This window comes from Lucilia sericata, unplaced genomic scaffold, assembly GCF_015586225.1.
Source record: "Lucilia sericata isolate MDLA Ls3-8-SP2 unplaced genomic scaffold, ASM1558622v1 Contig000339F_arrow, whole genome shotgun sequence".
NCBI lineage: Eukaryota > Metazoa > Arthropoda > Insecta > Diptera > Calliphoridae > Lucilia > Lucilia sericata.
In genome coordinates, this window is record NW_023994359.1 from 53,972 (window position 1) to 73,503 (window position 19,532).

General features: G+C 29.9%; 1 protein-coding gene across 1 annotated transcript; it reads right to left on the minus strand.

Moving 5' to 3' along the window:
• Window positions 1–210: 210 nt before the first annotated feature.
• LOC119603816 (zinc transporter ZIP10-like) lies at window positions 211–18,233 on the minus strand. The gene is made up of 2 exons (XM_037956015.1): window positions 17,654–18,233; window positions 211–519 (listed from the first exon to the last, which is right to left on the minus strand). Exons 1-2 carry the CDS (start codon window positions 17,804–17,806, stop codon window positions 211–213), a joined length of 462 nt encoding a protein of 153 aa, XP_037811943.1. The 5' UTR covers window positions 17,807–18,233.
• Between the last annotated feature and the right edge of the window lie 1,299 nt (window positions 18,234–19,532).

The window sequence follows — 19,532 nt, forward strand, 5'->3', positions numbered from 1 at the left end:
TTCCAAGAGGTAAAGTCAAGGTAATATCAAGTACAAATTTAAGTCCCCTTTCTACATGTACATATGTATGTATCTTTGTGATGATAAAAAGTGTGTGGATATAAATTTTGTTTTAATTCATATCTCGACATTGAGTTTTTATAATATTTTTCATAGTTAGTTAGTAAACACAAAAAGTCATTAAACTGTATTTAAATTTTATTAAAAATACTACTTACCATTTTCTCGAGGATGTCTATGTTTGGGATCGTGCATTTCTTTAAACTCTAAAATAATATCTTTATCATTTTTACTATCATTTTCATGGCCACTAGTTTTTTCCTGAGATTTTTTCTGAGCGATTTGAACATCATCATCATCTGGCAATAGTTTTATGGTTTGTATATCCATGTATGATTTCATTTCCTCATGATCTTTAAGATTATTCGATAGACCGTGTGGATGATGCTCGTCTATAGTGTGTGAAGCTTCAAATTCAATTTGCCCCAGTCCCAAGCTGTACATTAAATGTTCAAGACCCTGTAACATATTAGTAAAGAATAGAATTAGTTAAAACAAGCCAAATTTCTTAAGTTACATTTTTTTAAAAAATGTTGTATTTTTATACGTCTGAATATAGTTTTCTGTTATAGTTTTTTTATTTTTCAGAAATCGTCATTATATGTATATTTACAGGTTTAAATTTTAATTGTGAATTAATCGCATTTTTACACCTCAAATAAAAAATTGTGAAATTATCATTTCAAAACAAAAATATTTTAATGCAAAAGTAAACAATTGACTTTTAAACATATTTCCAAAAATATTTAATAATAATTCTCACAATTCTTGGTTATTTCTTTGTAATTATACAAATATCAAGCATTTGATAATATTTTGAGTATATTTTAAACTAATTCTAAAATTAATTAACAAAAATTCTCTAATATTTCACAAATTATTATTTACTAGCTATACCCAGTGTGCTTCGCTACCCTCATCGTAATGGAATAAAATAAATATTATTGTAAATGTATATATATCTGCAATATCAAAAAGTCCCCTATTTAAATTTATGTTTATATATTCAATATTTTAGAAAACTCAAAAAGTACCAATGAAGTACGAAAAAGTAACAAAAGACCTCTTTTATTTAATTTCATGTTCCTAAGTTCAATATTATAGAAAATTAAAAAAGTACCAGTTGAAGAACGAAAAATTACCAAAAAGTCCTCTTTTATATGTTCTCACTTACTCCGAGCTATACGTACTTAATTTCATGTTTCTAGGTTCAATATTATAGAACATTCAAAAAGTACCTTTTGAAGAACGAAAAAGTGCCGAAAAGTCCCCTTTTATAGGTTATCACTTAATCTTGGCTGTACTTGCTTAATTTCATGTTTCTAGGTTCAATATTATAGAAAATTCAAAAAGTACCTTTTGAAGAACGAAAAAGTACCAAAAAGTCCCCTCTTATAGATTCTCATTTACTCCAGGCTCTATATGCTTAATTTCATGCTTCTAGGATCAATATTATAGAAAATTCAAAAAGTACCTTTTGAAGAACGAAAAAGTACCAAAAAGTCCCCTTTTATAGATTCTCATTTACTCCAGGCTCTACATGCTTAATTTCATGCTTCTAGGATCAATATTATAGAAAATTCAAAAAGTACTTTTTGAAGAACGAAAAAGTACCAAAAAGTCCCCTTTTATAGGTCCTCACTTAATTCGGGCTCTACATGTTTAATTTCATGTTTCTAGGTTCAATATTATAGAAAATTCAAAAGTACCTTTTGAAGAACAAAAAAGTACCAAAAAGTCCCCTTTTTATAGTTTCTCACTTAATCCAGGCTCTACATGCATACTTTTATGTTTCTATTTTCAATATTATAGAAAATTCATAAAGTACCTTTTGAAGAACGAAAAAGTACCAAAAAGTCCCCTTTTATAGATTCTCATTTACTCCAGGCTCTACATGCTTAATTTCAATCTTTCTAGGATCAATATTATAGAAAATTCAAAAAGTACCAGTCGAAAGACGAAAAAGTACCAAAAAGTCCCCTTTTATAGATTCTCATTTACTAAGGGCTCTACATGCTTAATTTCATGTTTCTAGGTTAAATTTTATAGAAAACTCAAAAAGTACCAGTCGAAGGACGAAAAAGTACCAAAAAGTCCCCTTTTATAGATTCTCATTTACTCCGGGCTCTACATGCTTAATTTCATGTTTCTAGGTTAAATTTTATAGAAAACTCAAAAAGTACCAGTCGAAAGACGAAAAAGTACCAAAAAGTCCCCTTTTATAGATTCTCATTTACGAAGGGCTCTACATGCTTAATTTCATGTTTCTAGGTTAAATTTTATAGAAAACTCAAAACGTACCAGTCGAAGGACGAAAAAGTACCAAAAAGTCCCCTTTTATAGATTCTCATTTACTAAGGGCTCTACATGCTTAATTTCATGTTTCTAGGTTTAATTTTATAGAAAACTCAAAAAGTACCAGTCGAAGGACGAAAAAGTACCAAAAAGTCCCCTATTATAGATTCTCATTTACTCTGGGCTCTACATGCTTAATTTCATGTTTCTAGGTTAAATTTTATAGAAAACTCAAAAAGTACCAGTCGAAGGACGAAAAAGTACCAAAAAGTCCCCTTTTATAGATTCTCATTTACTAAGGGCTCTACATGCTTAATTTCATGTTTCTAGGTTAAATTTTACAGAAAACTCAAAAAGTACCAGTCGAAAGACGAAAAAGTACCAAAAAGTCCCCTTTTATAGATTCTCATTTACTAAGGGCTCTACATGCTTAATTTTATGTTTCTAGGTTAAATTTTATAGAAAACTCAAAAAGTACCAGTCGAAGGACGAAAAAGTACCAAAAAGTCCCCTTTTATAGATTCTCATTAACTAAGGCCTCCGCATGCTTAATTTCATGTTTCTAGGTTAAATTTTATAGAAAACTCAAAAAGTACCAGTCGAAGGACGAAAAAGTACCAAAAAGTCCCCTATTATAGATTCTCATTTACTCTGGGCTCTACATGCTTAAATTCATGTTTCTAGGTTAAATTTTATAGAAAACTCAAAAAGTACCAGTCGAAGGACGGAAAAGTACCAAAAAGTCCCCTTTTATAGATTCTCATTAACTAAGGCCTCCGCATGCTTAATTTCATGTTTCTAGGTTAAATTTTATAGAAAACTCAAAAAGTACCAGTCGAAGGACGAAAAAGTACCAAAAAGTCCCCTATTATAGATTCTCATTTACTCTGGGCTCTACATGCTTAAATTCATGTTTCTAGGTTAAATTTTATAGAAAACTCAAAAAATACCAGTCGAAAGACGAAAAAGTTCCAAAAAGTCCCCTTTTATAGATTCTCATTTACTCCGGGTTCTACATGCTTAATTTCATGTTTCTAGGTTAAATTTTATAGAAAACTCAAAAAGTATCAGTCGAAAGACCAAAAAGTACCAAAAAGTCCCCTTTTATAGATTCTCATTTACTAAGGGCTCTACATGCTTAATTTCATGTTTCTAGGTTAAATTTTATAGAAAACTCAAAAAGTACCAGTCGAAGGACGAAAAAGTACCAAAAAGTCCCCTTTTATAGATTCTCATTTACTAAGGGCTCTACATGCTTAATTTCATGTTTCTAGGTTAAATTTTATAGAAAACTCAAAAAGTACCAGTCGAAAGACGAAAATGTACCAAATAGTCCCCTTTTATAGATTCTCATTTACTCCGGGCTCTACATGCTTAATTTCATGTTTCTATGTTAAATTTTATAGAAAACTAAAAAAAGTACCAGTCGAAGGACGAAAAAGTACCAAAAAGTCCCCTTTTATAGATTCTAATTTACTCCGGTCTCTACATGTTTAATTTCATGTTTCTAGGTTTAATATTATAGAAAATTCAAAAAGTACCTTTTGAAGAACGAAAAAGTACCAAAAAGTCCCATTTTATAGATTCTCATTTACTCCGAGCTCTACATGCTTAATTTCATGTTTCTAGGTTTAATTTTAAAGAAAACTCAAAAAAGTACCTGTGTAGAACGAAAAAGTAGCGAAAAGTCCCTTTATTATTAATTTCATGTTTCTATTTCAATATCATAGAAAACTCAAAAAGGACCAGTTGGAGAATGAAAAGTACCAAAAAATATCACTTGGTACTAGGGATGCCAAACGGGACTGGCTTTTACAAATCCCGGGATTCGGGATTTTGAAAATTGCAATCCCGGGATCCCGGGATATTTCGGGATCCCGGGATTTTTCGGGATCCCGGGATTTTTCGGTATTTCGGGATTTTACGGGATTTCGGGATTACATGAATTTAATTATTTTATATATGAAAATCTTTAAATCATCATATTTGTAAAGAAAATTGTTTAATTTTGTGGAAATTTAACAGACAGAAGATATATTTAAATTAAAACAATCCAATTAATTCCAAGTTTTAAATAAAAACTTTCAGAATTGCATAATTTCTGAAACTTTTTAAATACATACTTACTTCCTAAATAAAAATAAATATCAAGTTCCGAAATTAGACATAAGCACTTTTTAAAACCTCATACTGTTCCATGTGAACTAATAATTATAACAGATACCAATTCAATTATTCGAACATCAATTTAGAACCTATTCTTTGAAAAATATTTGGAATTTTATTCAAAATACATATTAGTTTTGGAACATATTATTATATTCGTAGTATTAATTTAAAATTTTAGGTGCATTCAGAACAAGGTAATTTACCTTTACCGGTATCATTCAGATTTGTATAAAGTTAGAAATGTAAAATCCTCTAGTATTGAAAAATAAAGTTTGTATTCGACTGTGCCGAAATTAAATACCCACCATCAAAATATTGTAATGTATTGATATTAATATCAGCATCAATGTGATTTTCAGAGGAGGTCCAATTAGGTTTTCTTGTGTCAATTTTGGTCCAAATTTGCAGCCCAAATAGAATGAGTCTTCTAACTCGTGTTTTCAGCTTACAGACACAGAATGTGTATACTTTTTGGGTCGGTCTACGACCAACAATGTGCTAACAAGTAAAAAGTTATAGTTGGGCGAAGCCTACCATATAATACCCTACACCAGTTATAAAAATAAAATGTGATTTATTGTTCATAATAAAGCATCTAAGTTGAATTGTACCTTGCCTCAGATATAATTTAGCTATTTTTTGTTGAATAAAATTGTGTACATTTAAGTCATATTTCGAAGGGGGCTTTGGTCAAATGAGGCCGCATCATCAAAAAATACATCAGGGTCATGAAGGCTAGTATAGAACTTGGTTTTGCAGCTTTTTGTCGAGTTACGAGTATATTGAACATAATTATGAACTTAAAAACCCTATTTGGGGGGTTCAGTTGTATGGGGGCTAGGTCAAATATTGGACCGATGTTATCCATTTTCAATAGGATCCGTCTCTAGTACAATAGAAGATCATGCAAAATTTCATTGAATTATCTTCAAAATTGCTGTAGTTTGATTACAAGGTTTACACGGACGGACGGACAGACGGACGGACATAGCTAAATCGACTCAGAAAATGATTCTGAGCCGATTGGTATACTTTAAGGTATAGGACCAATATTATTGTGTGTAACAAACATCAGCACAAACCCAATATACAAACCCAATATATAAAAACGAAGTGAATAAATAAATTTATATGTGCTATGTGTATGGACTCATACCACTTTAAAAAATAAAAGGTTCAAATATGTATAAAATTAGCTCTGCGGAATTTTGTTTTGCATGAGTCAAAAATAAAATAAGATCGTAATTTTCAAATTAATGAAAATTATGGCTCAAAAAAAGAAAATAAAAACAGTTTTTTGAAACAAATCCTAATCCCGGAAAAATCCCGGGATTTATTTTCCAAATCCCGGGATTCGGGATTTGCCAATCCCGAAAAATCCCGGGATTTTCGGGATCGGGATTTCGGGATTGGCATCCCTACTTGGTACCGGGATTCCAAATAACACCCCATTAGGATATTTAGTGTTTCTAAATTTAAAAATTTTATCTAAATTGGATCATTGTGGTTGAATAAAATCAAATTTCCCATTTTTACCCCTTTTGGTACTTTTTTCCTCCCCATTAACGAAATAAAAATTCTATTCCAAAAAGTTGCAACATCGTATTGGGAGCCCGTTATTATGTATTCATATGTATAAGTTAATAAACCAAAAACAATGTTTTATGAAAAAAGTACCAAAAATAGATACAATTTTAACCCCTTAAACGTCCGAACATCCAAAAAGTACTAAATTCATATTTTTATTTTTTCGTTAAGTTATGAAGGAGTCAAAAATATTTTTTGAATGTGCACTGGTTTAAAAAATACATGGGGTGCGAAAAAAGTACCAAAATACAGTTTTTACCCGTTTATTCCCTAAAGGGGCCGAATTTTAAAAAAGTACCAGACACCTGTCCGTTTATTTTTTAAATGAACGGCGATAAGCTTTAAACTGTTTTTGTATCTTTTCTAGTTTAGGAGATATAAGGTTACCGAATTTACCCGTTTTTACCCTTTTTTACCCCCTAAACATTCGAATTTCCAAAAATCCCGTCTTAGTGGATCTATTTGGCGGGAGACCAACCTCCTGTGCAAATTTCAGCTCTTTAGCTTCAACCGTTTAGGCTGTGCGATGATGAATCAGTCAGTCAGTCAGTCAGTCAGTAACGTTAGAATTTTATATATATAGATTGTATTGTCGGTCAAGAAATTAAACTCTGTTTTTGTCCCGAGCGAATAACTTGGTTTTTGAAATTAGTATCTTGAAAAGTAACAAATATGAATGTATTTTCGGGCATTGCCGACAATTATTGGATGTGGATTATTTTTTATCCTATCCTTATAAATATTGGTAGAGTAATTTACGTCTATATTAAAGTTATTTATGCTGAATTTCATCGTGTTATTAGTGTTTATAAGTGAATTTTAATCTTCAAGTTATCTCTGAAGGGGAGTATGTATAGGTGCATGGGTGTCAGTATCATTTAGACTTTTATAAAACTAAGTTCTGAAAATTTTTGTTGAGATACTAGAACATTTAACATAATTATGAGCTCAAATGCCCTATTCAGGATTTTAGTAGGCTTCGTCCTTGGGTCAAAAGAAGAGTATGCCAAATTTCATCAAATTATTTTCAAAATTTCGACCTGCAGCGTGCGCACATGGTTTACATGGACACATAGACGGACGGACAGACGGACATAGTTAAATCGACTCAGAAAGTGATTCTGAGCCCATTGGTATTGGATGTTTGTAACACCAATATATTTCGGTGTTACTAACATCAGCACAAACTCATAATATCCTCTCCACTATAGTTGTGTAAGGTATAAAAATTGCCCAAAATCAAACTTAGCATCAGATATAGGGCTAATTAACTGCTGGAAGTAGAGCCTATTGCCAAAACAAAAATTAGTTTTATTTTGACCTTTTTTTCACTTGAACTGTGTTCGATGGTCGCGTTCGACATTTTAGAGATTTCCATACATATGTATTCTGAAACCTTATTATGTTCTAGCTATGTCCGTCCGCGGGACAGTCTTCCATAAATATTATCTATTGATATGGTTTGTTCAAGTGACCCTCCAGAATAAAGAAGTTATAATGCGAAGTTTCTTACTACATTTGACTCCTTACAAAGTCCTCTTCAAAAACAACTTTACTTTACTAACGTTCATAACTGAGCCTTTTGAAGATTTCATGAAGATCGGTCTTAAAAATACAAATATTTGGGGCTTTTATGGGGCTTATGGTGCATTTTCGATTATGCATTGATTTTTTTCAGAATTTGAATGGGATTTACTTCCATAAATCAGATACACTTGATCGCCAATTTGAACTGTGTTTAATGAATACCCTTATTGTTTATAAGTGAATTATGAACGTTCAAGAGATTGTACTGGAATAGACCAATTTTAACCAAAATCAATAGAGTTTATCCTTTGGTCGAAAAGTATGTAGTACACATGAATGAATCTCATCGATTTATTTGAAAGATTTTGAGCTGTAGTTGGATTATAATGTTTACACGGACAGACGGAAGGGCTACCATGGCGTTAAGGTGGGTGTAGGACCATTATTTTTGGGTGTTACAAACATCAGCACTAACGCATAATACCCTTCCCACAAAAGTGGTGTAGGCTATAATTAAAGACTGGCTGCATGTCTTATGATATTTTAATATTTCATAAAAAAAACTTTTAAAGAGATCATGGGATATGAAAATAAACCCAGACTTCAATAATATGTTTATCACCAAAAATAATACACATTTTTAAAAAACAATCTGAACGACTGTTAAACGTCACATATGTTTATTGTGATTCTTAATTTAAAAAAGTAGAATTTTGTGTTTTACCAATCTAAAAGTAAATGAGCAATATGAAATTGAATATCTCTTTAAACTTAAAATTAACTTTCGTGCTGAAAATTTGGGATCATATTTTCTGATGGTAGCTACATCAGACCTCTTCTAGTTATGATGATTTGTGGTATATAAATAACACAGGACAATACATTTTTAACCCAGAGACCAAAGTAAACTTTTTTAAAGTATTGATCAGTGATCAGATGGCATAACAAATTTTATAATTAAAGGTATTTTCGCGGATTTTTTTTTTTAACTTCATGACACGATATCTGGTAAACCTGATGTGATGTATAAATTTCGATTTGTTTTGAATTCTTTAGAAAAGTATATTTTGGTGTCTGGGTTTTGACTTTTTTTAATTTTGTTGGCCTGTGTGATTATTTAAATATTATTGTACATTTGTCATCGTTGTTATTTATATCAAAATTTTGTCACGTGTTAAATGTTTGAACAGTTGGGTTTAATAAAATGATTAACATAATTATTAAAAAATATTTATATTTTGTCCCATTGTTTACTAATTAAGCGTCTGTAATAAAAAAATGGGTAAATTTTTTATTAAACTCTTAATAAATTTCTTATAGGCTTTGTTTTTGCTCTTAAGCGCACATGATTCTTCCTAGAAACATCCAATATACTTAAATATTTTACTGAAACAAAGTTATTGAACGATTTAAACATTTTTGCCGTAATTCAGAGATAAATTATCTATTACAAAAGAAGGTCCTTCACATAATATGAATTAGTAGTATTACACACAAACATTTTATATTTAATTTTAGCGAAAAAAAAGGGAATGCTCTGGTTGCTAATTTAAGAAATAATCATACATGATGCATACAGATGTTGCAAATATGTGTTGCAATTTGAATATTGAATATATGTACGTTTCAAATTTATATGGAAACAAATCGGAGACTATTTATAACTGGGCGTTTTATATTAGTTTTGTTTTAAATGCGAGTCACGTTAAATGTTTGGAATATTTTTTTATTTTATCGAAAGAAGTGATTTTATAGCAAAGTTTTTTTCAAATTAAACTTGAACATTTGTCTATTACATAATCTGAGAAACTTATTATGGAGATCACAAAAGGGATCACCGTTTCTTAGAGCCTTTAAACCGCTAATATTATAATTTATTAGTAACACTTTTTTGAATCTGATGAAAATCAAAAGAATACTCATACTCATAAGTACAAAAGAATAATTAAATTATAAGCTATTTTACTACATTGTTTGAATAATCATTATTGTTTTAGAAACATATTTTGCATAATAAAATTCCAATTTAAAATACGAGAATGTTTTGTTTTTTAAGTGTGCCCATACCAAAAATACTAAACTTTAGCTTTTGCAATGTGTAAAGAATTATTAACTAATTTAATAGTGATAATTTTTTTAACATTTACATACATTTAAAAAATAATTGTTTGTATTTATATATAAGCGTGTACGCTCCATAAGTTTATGTAAAAATATTTATTAATTTCTATGATATTCAAAAGTTTAAACACCTTTCCTAGCACATAGAGATAAACTTTTATAGCAGCAACTGTCTACATAGAGGGTATAATTGATTAACTGCCAAAAATTTCATAATCATAACAATTACGCCGTTAAGTATTTTATTTATAAACAAATTTAAATAAATATAGCTTGTATCTATAACATAACTAAATACATAAATTATTTTGTGTGCTACAAATTTGGCAATTTTTGAACTAGTATGTAAATCGGATCAAAACTTCCTGAATATCAATTGTATTTAAAAGTGTTTGCATCAGTATCTAACGTTAATTTGATCTATGTTAATTTGTTTAATTTTGCATATCAAAAATTATGAAAATTTGTTATTAATTATATAATAGCTGTGATCAACTTTTGGAAATCAGGAAATCATTTTAAATATCCGATACCATAGCTAGCAAATCATAGAGAAAAAACTCGTATTTCATCATTAATTACACAGCGCAACAAAATTTTACATAGTCAAAACTCTGAGTCCAAAGTATACTTTTCTAAAGGATTGAAATTCGCTTTTCTTTTTCATGTCATGTTTTTGCAATATAGAAAACTAATGTTTGAAAAAATCCATGTTCGACTATATTATTATTTGTTAAGTATGTTATATCATCTGAAAATCCATTCTAAAATCTAAATAAAGGTTTAACCTATCTTTTATCTCCTTCTTTCTTCCCGATATTATAATACAAAAAACTACTTTAACTTTAATTCAAACAAATTCGATATTGCTTTTATTTTAAGCCAAATACTCAAATATTGGCAAAACTAGAGATTTTCAACACTCAGGACACGATATCAAAGGCCACATTCGGATTCAGTGCAGCTCTATCCTTCACAAGAGTATACTTGAGTATTTTTTAAAAGGTCTACCGGTATATTGGTCGTAGATGCAGAAATGTTTATATAGGACCCTCCGTGGCTTAGTTGGTAGTGTTGTAGTTTGTCAGTACGGACGACGTGAGTTCGATTTCCACCGGAGACTCTTGTAGAGGAGCACAGGCCTGATAGTAGCCTAGCAGTATCCGATGTAACATATGTACTTCGATCTTTTAATCTAACTATATAGTGGGGCATTTTGCGAATCTATGACGATCTAATTATGTCCGTCAATCTAATGTAGTCATAAAAAGGACCCAACCAGAGTGTTGGTGGTTTAGGTACATAGAGGGAAAAAGAAATATTCACGCCTGATACCAAATTGACACCAAACTGTTTATAATTTTTCAATACCATCCGTTGTCAAAGTATATACATACGTACGACAACACTATTCGTTGTCGAAATCTAAATTTTATACACATCCGTTGTCTAAATGTTAACAAACGTGGTAAGCTCACTATTGACAAACAATCCGTTACCAATAGTGAGCCACGTTTGTTAACATTTAGACAACGAATGTGTATAAAATTTAGATTTCGACAACGAATTGTTGCAATGTTGCGTTGTCAACATTACATAGTGTTGTCGTATGTATATACTTTGACAACGGATGTTATTGAAAAATTATAAACTCGTTAGTGTCAATTTGGTACCAGGCGTGATATTTCCTTTTCCCTCTGTGTAGAGTGCTGAATACGAAACCAGAGAACCTCTTAAATTACACAAGATAGTTCTACATATCCTAATCTAGTACCCCGATGAAAAAAGGCACTCTGAGCGTGATAATACAGTAGCTGCTATATGGGAGACTGAAATAGAAACAATCTGGCTCCTGAATCTGAACTACCCATTATTGTTTCTTAATATTCTAAGGTTTATGGATGGCCACTGAATGTTGAGATGTCTCTAATGACTGCTTTTTAAAACATTCATATTTTGACATTTATATCTTTTGATCCCGTTCCATCTATTCCGATTATACATGTCAGCAATTTTCAAACCAGACACCAGAGTATACTTCTCTGAAGGATTGAGTTTGGGTGAATCGGAATCTAACCTCAGAATCGCCACATAAAGTTTTCAGGATATTTTAAATAAAACCGTTACATTGAAGCCAATGTATAGGATATTCGAGCTGTTATTATGTCTAATATATGACGAAAAATGGGGATTTTCCAAAGTTTACGCTGAATATTTTGATATGAAGGAGAAATTTAGATTCAGTGTAGCTCAATTCTTTAGAAAAGCATTCTTTAAACCTTGGGTTTTGACTTTTTGATAGTGAAAGTGAAGTAACTTGAAAATTGTTTTCAGTGTTTGCCCTTAAAGACCTAATACATTTAATGAAAATGAAGACTGGATTTGTTTATGTCAATTTAATACTTAGGATATGTGATAAATTGATAAATTTTTAACAAAAAACAATTGTTTTGTTTTGAGTTAAATTTTTCCCTTGTTTTTTTTTCTATTTACCTAACACTTTCTAAACAACAACAAATTTCGTCGTGTGTTGTTTTCAATTTGGGTCAATTGACAGTAACAGCTTCTGTTACCTAAAATTCCACATAGATATAATTTACTACTATCTTTACATCTTAATCATCTCAAACGTCTAAATATTAGACCCTCTTACACTGATAAACACAATAATGCTCATTATATACTTGATCTTTATTTTGATCATTGCCATCCGTCTTAAATTCGTCTAAAGTAAAAGTAATAAATAAGTATCTAAATATTGTACATACATATTCATATCGTTCTTTTAGGGTAAAAACGTCACAACTTAAAATTATATTTTTTTAACAGGCTACTTACGAATAAGTCTTTACTCGTATACATTTAAGGTAATTTAAATGTTTTGTTAATTTTCTCATAATTTCCTTTTTAAAAATAAAATGACATTGAAAGTAATTTTTTTTGAAACTGAATTTTTTGAGTTGTGACGTTATGGTAGTGCATATAGTACATCTAGTAGATTCTTCTTATACACACATTACTTATGTCTCATTTAGATTACTTACTAAGAATTGTATTTTCTTATTTTTTTCATACACATATTTTTTAAAGATACTACCGAGATAAACACTTAAGTTGATATAAAATTAATCTGTAGATATCATAACTAAATAGAATATACTGTTAGTAAGAGTACTCATAATGAACACCAGCCAAACGACATGTATATAGTAAGTTGAAGAAGTGTGTAGGTGTTTAAAAATGTATCTATACAACACCATTTCCAAAACATACCCTTCAGATTGAATAGGACAATTCATCTTTATCTAGGTTACCCTTTATATAGTTTAAGGCAAACGTTTTTTATTCCAAGTTACTAGTAGGAGAATGGAAAACTATAACAGCTAGAGTTTCCAAATTTTGTTCGATAATAGGTGGATAAGAAATAGAATAGAAAGCTATACATTTTGGAGTCCTCAAATTTCGCCCGAACCACTTTGATATCAATATGAATTTTCAAGACAAATATGGGTGGAATAGAAAAAGGGGGCGTGGTACTTCACATATGAATTAAATACAAAAATGGATATATCGGGGAATCTATTGGAGCTGTAAAGCTCAAATTTTGCATAAACAATTTTGACACGGGAGGTGGCCCCTCCCGTTAGAATTTAAAAAAATCGTATATCGGGGAAAATATTGGAGCTAGATTGCTCAAAATTTTGACATTGGAGTAAAAATATGTTTATTAAATTTGCGGATTGGATCACGGACTAGCAATAGAGGCATGGTACCTCCCATATAAATTAAATGTTTACATCTAGGAAAATATAGGAACTAGAATCCTCAAATGGTGTACGTTAAGAAATCTCAAGTCTTGTAGGTTACCACTTTATCAATTCTTGTTCCACTAGAAACGGTTCCTTTAGAAACGGTTTTACTAGAATCGTTTTTTAGCAAAATGTTTACGATCATTTTAAGAACAGGTTCCCACTTTATGAATTCTATAGCAGGTTCCACTAGAACCTAGCTTAGTTTTAATGTGTTTACTTTGGGCATTGAAATTATAGAATTCAATGTTAACGAAATATTTGTCTATTGGTCGATGAAATATTAAGTTCTGAGCCGTTTGCCGACTAGTAAAATGTAAATATGAAAAATCGTAAAGGGTTTTTTATTTATATTGTTTCAAGGGTAGCGAAGCAAACTGGGTATAGCTAGTTATATATAAATAAAAGTTATAACCTTAATGTGTGTATGTATATATTTTGTCATTCTGTGTAAGAAGTATCCATGTGAGACCCAATAAAGTATATTCATATGTATATATTCTGGGTCCTAATGAAGTTATGAGTGGATTTACTTTTGTCCGTCAGTCCGCCCATCTGTATGTCTGCCTGTGTAAAGCACAGTTTGTTATTGTATATTATGAACCAAAAGTTAAAAATCACCAAAAAGATGTGACCACATTGGACTTTCTTCCAGACGCCACTGCAAATTTAATAAATAAGGATGTAATTGCGCTATTGTAATGTCTAAGGATACGATATGTCGAAAACTTGATGAGATGGAGAAAGAGGTCAGAGGTCATATGCGGATTCAAAGCAGAAAGATAAAGAAAAGACTTTAGTTAAAATAAAATCTCTTATAAATTTACTTTCTGCTATTGATCAGCACTTTTTCGGGTATAAACCATACCTATAAGCTTAGATAAATTTTAATTTATAATTTCTGAGTTGTGACATTTTACTGTTAATTGATCTATAGAAAAAACCTACTTTTAATTAAAATCAATAATAAATATAGATTGCAACGTTCTTACTTTTATTTATTAATGGTGTAGAATAATAATAAAGAAATTAAATCGTTTGGCTTTTCCATGCTTAAAAAGTTGTTATACAGTCGAGTGTCTTCTCCTGATTTTAAAATCAGACATGTTATTTTTTACTTTAATGTGTTTTTAAGTGATAATATGCATTAAGTTTATTTTATTAAATTTATGATGAGTTTATTTACTTTTTGTAAAGATAAAGTTAAGTCAAGATATATTAAACTTTTCTACAAACATTTGTGATTATAAAGATAGTGATAGTATGTATATATCTTTTTATAACTTTTACCGGGTATAGAATAACTGCAGTAACTATTTAATCCATATGACATTTTTAACCCAATTAACTGTTTTAGATAATCCGATTTGATATCCATATATATTCAGTTCATATATATATTCAGATTAGATAGTGATTATAATGTAACTATTTTAAGATGGAAGTACAAAACACGCGTTGAGGCGGCAACGCGTTTTTCCCTTTTCAAACTTTTCGCGCTTTACAAGCCGCAAGTTACACACCACGCATTATTTTGATCTTTCTTTTAATGTTTTTTAAGACTATTACTGTTTTTAAAATCAAAAACTTAAGATTTTGTTTATTTTTTTTATATTTTCTTTTCATTGTTGGTGAAGTTTTATTCTAATCAAAACAAAATACAACCCTGATCAGCTGCGCCTCAAAAGTTGAAAGTTGCTGAACTTTTCGCGGCAGACGCGTTACAAACTACAGTGTGAAACTTGTTAAATGAATATACAGTGTCTCTCATAAGTATTCGAATTTATGTAAACTATGAAAAGAAACCAAATTTAATAATATATTTTGTGTGGAAAATAAATAAATAAATTTGTTATATTGTCTAGATAGTCCTTAGTTTTGATATCACGCCCCTTAAAAATTGGAAACTTTACATTTACTTAAATTAGTTGTGCTTTTTTAAAAAAAGTCCATGAAACTACTTCACAAAAGTATGCGAATTTTTCCTGTATTTCATATTTGATCATATTATACGATACACAAATTTTAGAATCGCATGGTTTTATGCTTAATATGGCTTTAAGGGGTTACTATCAACCGCATGGATATATTTTTGACCCATTTGGTCCACAATTTTGGGGGATTTGTACCCTCTTTTCATTTTTGGCTATATTTGTAATGTTTTCACCCTTTTTCCAGAAATAAAACTAAAATTTAATATTGGAATTTAATAGAACCCATAGGGTATCTAAAAATAATATTTTTTGTTATAAGGATCTGTACTTAAACGTTCCAAGATGTATTTTTGGTATCGTTTTTCAGTTTCTAATTGAATTATCTGGATCATAAGTCCCTTTTCGTACCTCTAGGGACGATATTTTTCGACAAAGTTTTCTAGTGTATATTCATGTACATATTGGCACTAATGTATTTTAAATTTTCAATATATTATAGCGGTATACAACCCCAAAACATGCCTTAACAAAACGTCATCCTATATAGTAGATTTCAGTTTTTACTACTCGTAACTTTCACGCTTATGTTGCCCGTTACAATAACACTGTAAGTCCTAAATTTTGGTTTCAATTTGATCATAGTAAATAATATTTAAACACATATCAACATTTTTGATGTGATCATAATGATATCGTGCCATGCAGCATGGAGTCCAGTGGTATATAAAAATAATGATTTTACTATTTTGAATGGTGTTTCTTCGAGGCATGTTTTGGAGTTGTACACTTTCACAACACATTGAAAACTTAAAATGTATAAAAGCTGATATCTAAAAGAATATATACCAGAAAACTTTTCCCGAAAATAGTTGATCCTAGTATTATAAAAATGGACTTAAGTTCCAATATATTGAATTAGCGAAAGAAGAATGATCCGAATAATTTATCTTGGAACGTTTAAATACAGATTCTTGTAACAAAAGATATTATTTTTAGATACCCCAAAGGGTCTTTTAAGTCCCAATATCAAATTTTTGTTTTATCTCTGGAAAAAAGGAGAAAAATTTACAATTATGGCCAAAAATCGCTATTTTAATGATATTACATGAAAAGAGGGTACAAATTCCGCAAAATTGTGGACCAAATGGGCCAAAAATATATCCTTTCCGTGGATAGTAACCCCTTAAAACAATATTACGCATAAAAACCATTCGATTCTAAAATTTGTGTTGCGTATAATATGATCAAATATGAAATACAGGAAAAATTCGTATACTTTTATGAGGCAATTTCATGGACTTTTTTTTAAAAAAGCACAATTAATTTAAATCAATGCAAATTTTTCAAGTTTTAAAAAGCGTGATATCAAACATAAGGACTATCTAGACAATATAACAAATTAATTTATTTATTTTGCACACAAAATATATTATTAAATTTGGTTTCTTTTTATAGTTTACCCAAATTCGAATAATTATGAGAGACACTGTACACTATGTTGTGTACTTTCCACCTTTAGTTTTCACGCACTGTAATATGATATAGTAACATCTTGATTTGTTTAACCTATTATTGGATATATCTACGTATCTTTAACATATAGAAAGGTCTCTGCAATAAAAAGTAGAACTGCAATTGGGAAACTCAACCAAAACAACTATTTAACTAATAAATTTAATTGTCAACATATTTTTATAGCAGACTGTATAAAACCAATTTTTTGCCCAATTTAATAGTTTCGGACAAATTATTTATTGCTCTGATAGTGCTTAATCTATATAATAAGTATTAGAGTGATTTTAAAACATAATATTATACTCATTGCCCTCCTATACTTTAATGAATTAATCGAGATTTTCATTTTTATTGAAAAACAAATATTTATTTCGATATCGACACGATTTGGAAAAACATGTGTACATGGGCGCTACGCAATGGACCGTGTTAAACAAAAAAATAATAAAAAAAATTACAAAAACACTAGCAACAATAATTTCAACTTCATGTGAATTAAGCTTAATTTGTATTTGCCTTTATTATTATGAATTAAAATATATAATAAAGAGAAAAAACACACATTAAATAAAGGTCACATTTGTTTTGCATCGAATTAAAGGTGTTACAGTTTAAAATGACCTTAACTAGACTTACCTCGAATGACATGGTTCCGCCATTGCCATACTTTTGGAAAATATGTGCCAAATAATGATTGTATTCCGTAGAAGCCTTAACATCCTTTAAATTAACCAACACACAGGTGGTGGCCATTAAAAACCAAACGGTAACACATTTTAATTGTGCCATTTTGTGATTTTATATTTTAAATTTGCTTTTATATCCTTTTTTTCTTTAACTTTATTCTTGAACTTTGTTTTGTTATATTTTTTTTGCAAAACTTTCAAAAATAACTTTTAATATTCGTTTCGTTTTACTTAAAGTAGGAAACTCTAAACAAATGCATAATTTTTTTGCATATAACTAATTTTATTAAAATCAATTAACACAAACTATTTTCGTAACATCACTTTTTTTTAAAAAAATTGATCGTTAAGATTTGATATATTTAATTTTTTTCAATTTCATTTGTTTTACGAGTTATTTATTACTACTGTTATTTTCAACTGCTCATCTGCTTCTACAGCACGCTCGTAATTTAACTTTTTACCGCTTGCTACCTACTAGCTTGCTGATCGCGGTTACTGCCTTTAACTAATTGAGCTCTTTACTTGGATTACCCTCTCTATATGTACAAACGAGTACATTGGCGTATAAATTATTTAAATATACTACATATGTATGTATTATATTCGATTGTTTATTCGCTTCTTTTAGGAAGCTTTATTCGAAAGCTTTTTACTATGTTTTTAACTTAAGAAAAAAGTAACTGATTTCATTATAGGTCTACCAACATCTTTATCTGTAAAGATAGTTAGTTGCTGCTTTTAAGTTTTGTCATTTCTTTTGAAATGGATTAAGAGAATCAGTACTTATACTATATACAGACGTACTTTTTTTTAAAACTTGCCACAATTGGCGTTTTCTTACACTTTAGCATCTTCGCATTCTACAACACCATTTCCAATTGCAATTCATTTTTAAGCGTTTCTTCTTAGTGTTTTATTGATAAATTTTTTTAGTAATTCTATGTAGTAAATTATTCATCGGTATTGGTTGTTCTACTGGGTACCCTCATTAATCTCAAAATATATGTTATAGTTTCCTTGAAAAATTCGCGTTTGATATTGGTTCCAAGAACGTTACATAGCGCTCGAAGTATTCGATATTAGGCGAAAAAAAATTCTAAAGGATTGAGCCGTGCTGATTCCGAATATGACCAGATCAGATTTTCTCCGTCATATATGTTATTTGAGATATCGTATTCTGATATTTAAAAAAACGTAATTTTTCGGCCCTTTTTTAAACGTTATTACTGCGCCAAGACAACTTTATCTATAAAACCTTGTATGCCATCTGAAAGTCCATTCTGTCAACTTTAAAATAAAGTCCTAACATCTGACATATATTACTTCGAGATATCTTCACCTAAATCTTGAAAACTCATGGTTTGCGTTATACTCATGGTATTTATACCCTACACTACTATAGTAAATATTGTTTATAGCGAACAAAAAATATTGTATCCACAACTATCTAAGGATGTTCCAATCGACTCCAAATCACTTTTTGATTTGACTTAACGATGTCTGTCCGTCCGTCAACTTCAACGGATGATATCTCAGAAACTACTGCAGATTTTAAAAACAATTCAAAAGCATTTTCATATTTCAAAAATTTAAAGATTTTGAAAAATTTGAAAAAATACCCAATGTACGATAAAATACATTTTTTGTTATCAAGATTTAGGTGGAGATAACTCGATGAAGAGAGAAGATATTTCAAATGTTAAGTCTCTATTTTAAAGTTTGTAGAATGGACTTTCAGATGGCTTGCAACAGTTTATAAATAAAATTGTTTTAGCGCTGTTATAACGTCTCAAAATGGGCCAAAATTGGAGTTTTTTTTTTCAAAA